The 11,623-nt window shown below is 39.0% G+C and overlaps 1 protein-coding gene across 1 annotated transcript in view; it reads right to left on the bottom strand.

The window, feature by feature from the left end:
• The window catches only part of ANTXR2 (ANTXR cell adhesion molecule 2), a 111,938-nt gene that overhangs the window by 59,507 nt on the left and 40,808 nt on the right, over window positions 1-11,623 (bottom strand). Inside the window, exon 11 of the mRNA XM_035548555.1 lies at window positions 448-526. Coding sequence (XP_035404448.1) covers window positions 448-526 — 79 coding nt within the window. The remainder of the gene's footprint in view (window positions 1-447; window positions 527-11,623) is intronic.

Raw genomic sequence — 11,623 nt, 5'->3', positions numbered from 1 at the left:
CTCCTAACATAAAACTGTCTGCCACCTTAATGGGAAGAATTAAAGAAACTGTTTTGTATAACTGTAGAAAAAAAAAAAAACACCCTGTCTGTAACCCCCACCACACATACTTCATCAAGGAATTCAAAACAGCTGAAAAACTTCCTCATTGAGAGTACTGGCGTTATAAAAGAGATTCTAAGCATGTCTCAGAACCTGGAGAAAATTACTTAGGACATACATACATGTATGCACTTAAATATTAAGAAATCTTGTATCATCAAATTCTATACGTTCTGTATGTCTGCACAGGTGTGTTTTTCAGTTAGGTGGATTTGTGCATTCTAAACACCTAAAAGACCTGCCACGCATTGAGGTTCTCTGCATTGGGAAGTCATTCAATGATAAAACCATAACAGAAACTGAATTGCAGCATTTTATGTTGAATTACATTAGCTATTTACTTACACACTCTGAAGCGGTAATTGTTAATGAGCTGGACATGAAAGATTGCCCTTCATTCAAACTCACCAAAACTTCTAGAGTTCTAGAAAGAAAAGGGAAAAAAAAATCAGCAGCCATAAAACACTCAATAAAGGCACATACATGCTGTGAAGCTACTTGTACATATAGACTGCATTCAAAAAACAGAGAACGTGTTCTAAGAGAGGAAGATGGGAGCCAGTCCCTCGGAGCTGCACTAGCTGTGATTTCACAGAAATATTAAAACTAACGTGGTAACTTTGCATTATGATATGTAGACGCCTCTGATGACTTTTCAGTGATGACGGTATGTAACTGTTACAGGGTTGTACTTTGAGAACAACTTGAGGCTTTCAGAAACCAATTTTAGGTCATTTCAAATTGAGCTTTCTTTTCTTCAGTTTATGCTGCTTAAAATTGAATATATTAATAGCTTGCAGTGTCCCTCTGGTGTTGTGTCAATTACTATTAAGAAATCATTTTAGTCCTCTCAATAAGCAGCTGAACAGAGAATATCCCTTCTCTAACATAAAATACTCTGAAAAGTTTTACATAAAATAAATTGCAGATCAACTGTAAAAATAACATTGTTTCATCTATTCCATAAACATTTCTTTAGTCATATGCAGACATTATGGATAAAAATGTCGGATAATTATAAATGGTCAAGACTTTCTATAAATAGTACATAAACACTGCATACAAATAGTATGTGGTTTACATTTTACAAATTAACCCTAGAAGAAAACAACACATGGTGAATGTTAAACAGAAGAAGACTCTTCAGCTTCTCTGGCTTGGATTCCCAAGATTCAGACAGTTTATACTATGCATAGATGTAATTAAATAAAAATATAGATATCCATGAACTAAAATGATTAATCATTTATACCGTTCTTCTTATATGTCATGAATTTTTATTCTGGCACAAATGCTTTAGTCAATATGGAGTTCAAAGCTATTTTAATTAATTTGGCTAATTTCTTTTTCAGTTTTAGTAAAAATGAAGTAAGTTGCTTCCACTAAACTAATTTTTAAATGGTCTATGTTATGAATAATTGATCTAACAGAAAGAATAACTCTAATTTACTTCTAATTACTATGGGAGTAAGTGAACCAGAACAGATAAAATAAAAAATTAATTAAATTCCCTCCCAACTAAATAAAGCAAACTGTGAAAAACTTTAGTTAGGGATGAATTTTTAAAATGCTGTGCTTTTTATTATCTTTTTATTTTCAATTTCTCACTTTGCCACTGTAATGAGAAATGCTGTGAGAAACTTGAGCATGACAACCCTGCTTGGGTTTGACTGGCCAAACAATCCTCTGGACTTAAGTGCAAGAGGATTTCATTCCATGCTTTTGTTGAACGGAGAAGGACTTAAGTTTATGATGTGCTGCTGAAACACAGTCTAAATCCTGACAAGTGTCCCTGAAGAAAATTGGAAGTTTAAACCCTTCAACTTTGTTGAGATTTGCAGATCACAAGCACAGCGCACGCAGCATTTTTCTGCCCAAGGCACTGACCTACAGCCCAGTAAAGTTAACGTGACTCTTTCCAGCACCACCAGGTCACATCTTTTTGCACCCTGATCACACCACGGCATTAACTAGGTAACTGAGAACTGAATTCAGTCGTTAAATCCAGAAAAAATCACAGCACACAGAAGTATTTTTTGATGGCAACTTTTCAGTTATGTTCAAATCCAAACAGGAAAGATTGTTCTCTTAAATGTTTCATTTCCCCCCCAGCCTTGTCTTTTTAAAGCATGAGTTAAGAGTAACACGCCACAGGCTCCACACCAAATTTTGGAGTTGGTTACACCCAAGAACAGACATTCATTGTGGTTGTGTTTCCTGACCATAAAGCCTATTCAGCCTTTATACTTTTTCTGAACTTCCCTGTATAATGGTGGGTACCTTCCCAGTGACTGATACCTAAATTGGGATTATATTGCTTGGTTCAAATCTGGTAGCACAGTAAGAACCCTTCTGCAGTACACCAAGTAATTTTGATTTTTAAAATACCATATGATGTTTTTAAATTCTACAAATCTAAATGCCTACATACCTTGTGCATTTTCATTATTTCCCATATTATTATAACTCTGTCTAAACACATTTTGGCTTTTCCTCAGCTCTTTTATCGTTGTTTGGAACCATTTCTTTAGTCTTTCACCGGGCAAAACTCCACTGAGATCAAAAATAACTGTGCCTGTGCACTAGTGAAGAACTTCTAGATTTGGCCAGGAACATCTGACCACAGTTACTGCTAGTTACTGGGGTTGAATTTCCAAACTGCTTTCAGATGCTTGCTTTTTCCCCATTTCATTTAAAAATAAATAAATAAATGAACATGAATCCTCGATTTCATATGGATTTTCTTCTGCTATCTAATCAATTCCCTTTGCTGCTTGGCAATATCATCCTTCCTCCTGACCAACTTGTGCTCTCAGTCAGGAATATTTTCTAAAACCTTTTCACAATGTTTTTTACCCTCTGGTACTTTGTTGATCTGCTCACCGTGCTCCTACCAGTCCCAAACATAAGTGGTTGAAAAGGAAGATGCACGAGTAACGTTGAGGCATGTTTGCACTATGGTGGCTGTACCTCTAACCGCTACTGATGTTTCTTTCTCATGCAAGGTTTGTATATGAACGCCTACAAACATACAAAAAAAAAACAAACCTGCTAGGTCCACTAAAAAGATAATATAGATCATTTCCTACAGCTTTTGATGAAAGGAGGCTCCCAGGTATCATTCAGACCTTTAGGAATCAAATTAATTATTTTGCAGCAGTGCTTCTTACACTCACAACCTCCACACTGCCCCTCTCCACTCTGACAGGTTCCTCAACTTCTCCTCTAAGAAAGCAAAAATCTTGGTGTCCCATTGCTGCATACCCTGACAGTGGCTATGTTAACTAACTCAAGTATCACATTTCACACTAACAGTTCCAGTGTGTAAAGGAGAAAGCATATCTTGGGAATTCCTGCACCTGCGACTTAGGTATTGGGGTTTCTTGGATTCCCAAAGACAGTTCCAGCTTTGAAGAGTTAACATGCAATCCTGTTAAAAATATCACTCAGTTTTTTTCTAACGTATTTGTGCTTGAATCAAAAGTGATCCTTTTTTCTTTTCCCTCCCCTGTGCCATGCAGCATACTGCCACTGCAATATATGCTATTTTCTTCAATTTATGTTCAGTTCTCTACAAACCTGAGAGCTGTGCTCTGGCTCTGTTCATTGACGTAAATATTGACCTGGGATTTAGGAGAAAGCTTGTGAGTAGGGATGTCTGTCATCTATTCTCTTCAGCAACGTGCCTGAGACTGCAGGAGGTGGGTATGCTGAAAGGGCAGGGTCGCAGTGGCACGACCCACTTTTTTGTAGCCTCAGAACACAACCACACTTACACACCAAGTAAATGACACATAAATGGTACCTATTTGAGTGTCTGAGTTGGAAACTGAGCCTCAAAAGTAGCACAAAAAATGGGGAGTTTACCCATATTTTTAGGAGGGGCCACTATCACCCTCTCCAGGACTGAACTCTGCTATCAGTGGGACCTGAAGATCTTATCCTCAGTCACAGATATGCATCTTTACACCATTCCAGCAATACAAGGGGCCCCAGAAAAGGGCACTGATAGCATGCACATCTAAATGAGAACTGGGCCCAAAGCTATAACTCCCACTGACTGCACTAAGAGCAGGTTTCGAGTCCCCGGTGCCGCATCGCTGCTGTCAGGCTTCGCATTCTCCCAACCTTTAGCTGTCAGATGTTCTGACAGATATCCCAAGCAGCAGGCTCACTGAACACATCAGCTATCAACACAGATACAATGCAGTAGGAGCAACCAGTTTCTGTATCAACTTCCATTTTGATACACAGCTGCAGGGATAAGCCATTGGAGATTTTCAGAGAAGCTGATCATACTCGTTCAGTTCCAGAAGCTACAGAGTGAACTCATACAGATAATTATCTCATCTTCAAAAGGATGAACCTGTCAACATACAAAATCACTTCTGTCCTGAAATTGTCATGTCTGTAGGGTATAAGGAAAGCATTTTATTTATTTCTTTAGCATCCACCTGTTTGGTGGGCTGTGTGTACTTCTGCTTCCTATAAACAATACTCCTTCAAATTTGGAGCTCAATAAAATGAGCACCCTGTTTCTTCTATCCACGCATTTGCAAATGTCCAAGGGAAAGCCCTATCCACAAATACATCTATTTTAGTTAACTGTTAACTGTCCATGTACGCAAGGCTTTTAGCTCAGCACTCTGCATAAACTGTAACTATTCTGAAAATAAAATGACATTCAGAAGTAATTACGGTTTTGGGGTGCCTTCACTTCCAGTTGTCAGTGTTGTTTGAGTATTGCTTTCCTTCAGTGATGTCCCGTAAAGCTCAGGACAGCTAAGAGCAGAACCAGCCTCTGTCAGCAATTAACATTTCTAAATCTTTGAACCTCTATGGATCCTTTTTTTTCTGTAGGCAGGAGCAATACAGTTTAAAATGTTAAGAGACTGAAGTGGTTTCTTATAATAGGCTTAAATCACAAGGGACGGAGCAGCACAGATTTTGGTCAGCTGGTTGTAAGACCATACCTTCAGTCTGCCTGGTAAAAATGATCAGAAATATTTCAAAAATGTCTTCACAGGTAGTAATGCATGGTTTTGTAAGTGTGCGGCCAGATCTGCTACCATGTATGTGAGTTACATTATAGCCACAGTATACTAACTGCTTTCCAAATACTTGAGGAAAATTCGTCTCTCCTCCCACTGACGTCTGTACAGAGTGAGACAATAGAAGAGTAGAAATGCTGTGCTGGCTTGAGAACTGTGTTCAAGTCTTCGCTGTGCTCACCTCACTGTGAATCTGATCACACCCAGGAGCACACACAAGGGCACATTTTTCCTGTAGTAAAACTAACCTTTAGAGACAACTGTATTTTTGCAAGGGAAGGCTAGAATGATATTGGTTTTTTACCACCCCAGAACGCAAACAAACGCTGAACTCTGCTATGAAAGCTGCTGCAAAACAGAGCATCTCCTCAGGTCAACCCCAAATAAAACCCACAAAGAATCAGGAAGTGTAAATGTTGATGTTGCTGTGGCAACCCCAAAAGACATTCTCCAGCGCCCCGCTAAAACTTCATCCCTGCTGTGTTCGTGGTTTATGGTGTGGGTTTAGTTTTGTGCGCATGGGGAGGGGAAGCGGGCCTTGAGGATAACCATCAGATGTTCTAACACCACGCACAAACACCACGGCCTGGCAACCAGAAGCATGAGTTGGCCAGCTTCTGCGTGTCTACCTTGAGAAACACGGTGGCAGGAACACGCCATCAGGGAAAAGCAAGTGCAGGCCTTCACACTGTTCCTCCAACAGCCTGTGGTGCCCAAGTCCAGCTTTTAGCCCAGGTTCTCCTTCGTATCTTGGGACTACTTCTGACACAGCACTTGAGTGATGTGCAGTCAAAGAGATGGCAAACTTGAGTTTATAAGCATGTGTAATGAGCACACCTATTCACAAACTCATTTGTTTTTTATATAACACAGGTTTAGCATGCAATTTGCCACTGGTCTATGTTTTTAAACCTATTTCATTATAGTGAAAAAAAATGTGTTTTTATTTACAGTTCATAGCCCTTCCTGAGTGTGGAAGGGATTTTCCTGTATTTTGTCACAGGCAAGTGTCACCTTGTGGATGAGAATCAATACTGGAAATACTCACTGTGACGGAGCTTTTAAAAATAATCTTACTTATGACCAAAGTTAACCAGAAGAATCTTGCAAGTTTAAACTGCATTAGCCACGGACCACTGACCATTCTAATAAATAATTTATCAAAAAAATGTAACTTGAGAAGTCCCAACAATTGCAATTTTTTCCTTCCTCTATGTCCACTGTTGTTTTATTGTTACAGAAGAGGAACATGGCCCATTGCCATATGTCACTACAGCTCTGGTCTAAAGACTTTCATACCCTGTGAAATACAACTGACATTTCAATCCACAGTAACCTATTTGCAAAGTATTCATTTGCTCCTTACTTTATGAGCATCCAATAAAAGACTGCCATTTTATGACCCATTAAAAAAGATGAAAAAATTAAATAAAATTGTGGAAGACATTTGCTGGAAGTAATAAATAATTTACCTCCAATTTTCACGCACTGAAAATTAAACTGGCAACTGCTCAAAAAGTTATTAAAATTATGGTGACTAAAGGTATTTTAGAATCAAGTGCCAGCATTAAAATAGCTAAAATGCTGTACATAGTTGGAAGGAAAAAAAATAGATCTATGTATTTGAAAGGGTATTAAGTAGTATTTAGCCATGCATTCCATTAAAACAACTACTTCCATGAATCGCATGTAGTTTTATTACACAGTTGATGTTGGTATGCCAATATTAAGAGTGCATGTGTGTGTATAAATGCATCTATACATATTTACGTATATGTACATACACAGAAATCAGACACTGGAAAATCAGTACCAGTGGCAAGAGAGGGGTTTGGTGGAATGTCTGCTTCAACTATTGTTTTTTGTACACCCATCACTTTACCCCTATGTAATTTCTCATCCCCTGCACAACATTTTGACAAGACGAAGGGGTGCTAAGGTGACCGTACTTTATTTTGGTCATCCAAAGGATGGAGAAACTGGAACCCACTGTGACCAACCATAGCACATACAGATTTTTAACCCTTCACCACTTTTCAGAGAGGACTAAACATGTCCTCATTTGGCGCAATGTTGTGTTTTAGTTTGAAGGGAAAGCTCCATTGCCAAACAATCCTGACCTCATCTCAGCAGGTGGACTGAATATTTTTGTGCCCGGTGAAGTGGCCTCTATCATGCCGCCATTATTTGCAGGGGATCCAACTAGTACTTAGGCATGCATTCCCACCAACCGAAGCGCAGAAGGTCCTTTCACCTGTCATTGACTGACAAACACTCCAGGACTACAGATCTGACGCTGAGTCTAGGGCCACATCCCTGCAGAGGGAGGATGCAGCGCAAAGCCAGACAGGAAGGTATTTCAAGCCCACGCTTCTGGTTTTGGTCCTCTTCCTAGATCAAAAGCCCCAGCTGCATATGGACACAGTAAGTTCCCTTGGAGCAGGGTTACAAACTTTGCTTGCCAAATGTTTTGTGCATTTCCCCTGTACCAAGGGTCATTATGCTTAGGAAGCATAGGAAACTTTAATCACTGAGAATTTTACCAGAGACAGTTAATAATCTGCAGTTATGATACATGCTCACAATTGTTTTTCTCCCATGAGCCACATAGGCATAAAAAAAGAATACTTTTTTTTTTTCCTGAGACTATCAAGACCTCTACTGTATGCAAATCTTTATAGTATTGTCTTTTTGTGTGTGTGGTTTTTTGGTAAAAATTAGTACAAACTCATGTTTATTCGTGCAGCTTAGCACTGAAATTAAATCAAGCTACAACTGTCTTAGGATCCCCTCTTACCACCCCAGGACTACTTAGCTTTCTCAGCACAGTGCTCAATATACTCTCTACTTGGGTTTGGCTTTCCATGGGATGGAAGTCCAGAGGTACGTAAGTATTTCACTGCTGGGAAGTGCTTGTGAATCTGAAAGAGCTGGAAGCCAGCAATGCATTAGTTGTGATCTCATGGAATCATGGGAACCTGCAGTAACAGGGTATGAAATGTCATTATTATGTTAAATTAGTCTATTAATTCAGTTCAGGATACTATGTCCACTGAATAATATTAAGCACTTAGTTCTGCTCACGCACTCTTTCTTAATGCTCTGGGAACACTGTGTGCCTTATTGAGGAACATGAAGGACTGCATTAGAAATTACTACTGATCTTAACATCAGATCCATATGTCTTAGGAGGCAGTTAGCCTATACAATTCATTGAGGATGTTTCCATCTGTGAATAGTTCCAATTATAATCTAATTGTGTCAAACTAAATGTATTTCTAAAATATTTTCAGAAGTTAATATTTATACCAGACATTAGGCCTAATGTAGCTGTACTTCTGTTTTTCTCCTACCTGACTACCTAAATGCATTTCTCTAGCAGGTTTTTTTTTTTTTTTTGGTGAGTGTGTGTTGGGGAGGTGATTGTACCATGTGAGTAATCAGTGATACATTGGAAGTTGAGCTGCTTACGTTGACAGATAATGTTAATATCAAATCACTGGGGTTAATTAGCCATGAGTAGATCTGTGCTGAAGAAGAATTCTGATCACCTGAGCACAGATGCTCTGAAATAAACACAGGTGACAAAAACCTGATTAATTTAGAGATGGCACCCTACCAATTAGGGAGCACAATGAAGTCACATGAGGGATGCAGGAAAGTTAAAAGGAAGCAAGCATGCCTCACTTCTCCTTTAGTGTTGGCTATTGTTATCTCTATAGCCTTTGTTATCTCTATAGCCTTTGAGAACTACTCAGCTACTGTGCTTAAGGAAGACAACCAGTGTTCCAGAAACTGGCAAGCCAAATAAAGCCTTGTGATTATCCTGCTGGCTGGTGCCTCTTTTTGGAACTGCAGACTGCTGGTTCTCCTTCATCAAGCTCTTCCTAAGGTACAGCTATGCAAGCAGTTACTGAGAGAGAACAGCTCATGGGTTTAGTGTGCCTGTGCTTTTGTATACAGAGAAGTGGTATTACATGGGTTTAGTGTACCTGTGCTTTTGTATACAGAGGACTAGTATTACCTTGAATGTGAAGTATCATTGTCTATTGGCTACCTAATAATTAAGAAGTCTTATTTAAATTTAATTTTAATCACTCCCCTTTCTCCAGATGAAGTGTTATTAAAACAATATATCCTTGTAATAGAGCTTCCAGGCTGGGGCCAAGGCTTCCAGGATAGGTCCTTAAACCCATGCTTGAGCCTGCCTCACCTGTGAGTGGCTAAGTACTCATCAGCCAGCACTTACATTAATGACTCACTTTGTTTTGTGGCTAAACTAATCCCCTACTATGTTACAAAGATTAGGATGATTCTATTTAGTTAACAGTATCACATAAAGAAGGTAAATATGTAATTTAATTTGAGAGAGAACAGATGATGGTCAACAAACACCCTGGAATATTCACCCACCTCTTAAATGACTCTAAAAAATACCTAAGTCAAATCTGCGAATTTGCATCTTATTTACATTCTTTAACACTTGTTTTCTGTACCTACAGGTTTCCAAAATTTTGTCTTTTTCAGATGAGGGGTAGTGTAAGTTATGACTATGCCTTTAAATAGTAATTTGCAGCTATAGCTGCAGAGAAGGACAGTAATTACTACTTTCATCTGGTTCTCAGCTAAGTTTCACACAACTTCTATCAGTACTCTTTAAGGCAAACAAATTGACATTCTGCTCAAATTAATGAACTTAACAAAATTACAAGCTTTCCTGAAGGAAATAGGTAACTTTGAAGAGTTGTCCATGTACTCCGGAAATGCACTGAAATTGACCAAGTGAAGTTCTGTGTGCACCTGATGTGGGGGGAACACCTGGTCTGACTTGTGAAGAGCATCTTTTAAGTATATGCTCAGATGTCTTTTGTAATAAGCTAAGAAATTCTGCATATATTACCTACTTGATATTTTCTTTCCATCTGGTAAAAGGAATGCTGAAAGACAAAGGCTAATTTTAACTTACGATTGTTATCTAGTTACTAAATAAGACAGTGCTGAAAGGTTACTGTGTAGGATGAGCACAGCAGTGGTTCCTGGTTCTCGAATATGTGCACTGTGGGCAGTGTGGCTGATGGATGCAAATTGTGTGTCTGGGAGGTATTAGTGGCTGTGGTGCTTTGTTAGGCCAAGAGTAAACTAATAAGACTTAAAAATGGGTGCTGGGTTAGGTCTAAATATTAGCTCATTACATGCTTGTTTTTTTAATGATTGTGGTGTTAGAGGGAAGTACAATTGTGTAATCTTAACAATAAGTTAATGATACTTTTGTGTGGGAATGTAAATCTGCATATTGTTCACGCCGAGCCCCCACTTGCACACATTTCCAAAGGCATTCATATGCCTCCTTTGAGAGAACTAATGATACTGTATCAGCTCTCATTCAATTTTGATATTTATTTCATATTTGCTTGAAGAATCAGGCCAATGTTTTTGAAAGCACATTTAACTATACCATATGCCTACATAAATCATCCCTATCAAACAAGTTGTAGGATGATGCTCTGGTTCATTCTGTTCTGTTTTCCCTTCCTTCACAATGTGTTTATGTATATTTATCCAATTTGTTCTGTTCTTGCCAAATTGCAGGTTTGAGATCTCAGCTATGCAGGGCAGCTGTGCTATTGTTGATGCCTTACAAAACAAAGGTCACAAACTGAGCCTGTATCACTACAACTAATGACAGCTGCATGCTAACCATGATGGCATAGCCACACAGAATGAGCAGGGTTCATGGACCCTCAGAACTAGGAATAAATCTTACCTTGCCCTTTGGTGAGCAAGAACTTGAGTCTCACTTTTAAGAACTAATTTTTGTGCAAATTAGTCTTTTGCTAAATATACTGCAGTTTAATTTATTAATTCCTCCCCCTGTGTGTGGGGGGGGGGGGGGGGGGCACAACTTTAAAAACCCTACCACCACAAGAAAAAAATCTCAACTCAGCTGTCATTTTTTTTAAGAGGAATGATCCCTCTGCATGTAACTAATAATAGTTTTTCTCCCTTTGGAGATTGATAAGAACTACCAGCTGTTCCAGCCTAGGATGCTATTGATGGCATAAAGGAGTCAGCTACACAAGATGTTTCCCTCAAAAGAAGGTTGTTTCCAAACCTAGCCTGGCAACTCCAAGTAATGAAACACCAGGGCGGGACTGTTTCGAATGCCCTTTGTTTGGTAAGAGATCAATCTGCAAGGCTTGTGAATTCGATGCTATTTGCCCCTTGGGTGGCCTGACACATTATTTCTTCTGCCTTTCAGAACAGAAGCCAAGAGTCCAAAGTTATTTAAAGGGATGTTTCTTAGAGCTACACATAGCTTTCTGAAATACTAAAGAAGAGGGAACGTAATAGATGGAGCGGACTAATGAGATGAGGCACATGTCCATAGATCCAGCTCTGAGACTATACAGCTGGCTTTGAGGCTGTCTGTCTAAAGCTACTTCACCAGTGTGCTGTTAATTATTTAAAAG

Source organism: Cygnus atratus, chromosome 4, assembly GCF_013377495.2.
Source record: "Cygnus atratus isolate AKBS03 ecotype Queensland, Australia chromosome 4, CAtr_DNAZoo_HiC_assembly, whole genome shotgun sequence".
In the NCBI taxonomy this organism is placed as follows: domain Eukaryota; kingdom Metazoa; phylum Chordata; class Aves; order Anseriformes; family Anatidae; genus Cygnus; species Cygnus atratus.
Note: the sequence above shows the minus strand (reverse complement) of the source record. Positions and strands in the feature narration are given on the sequence as shown.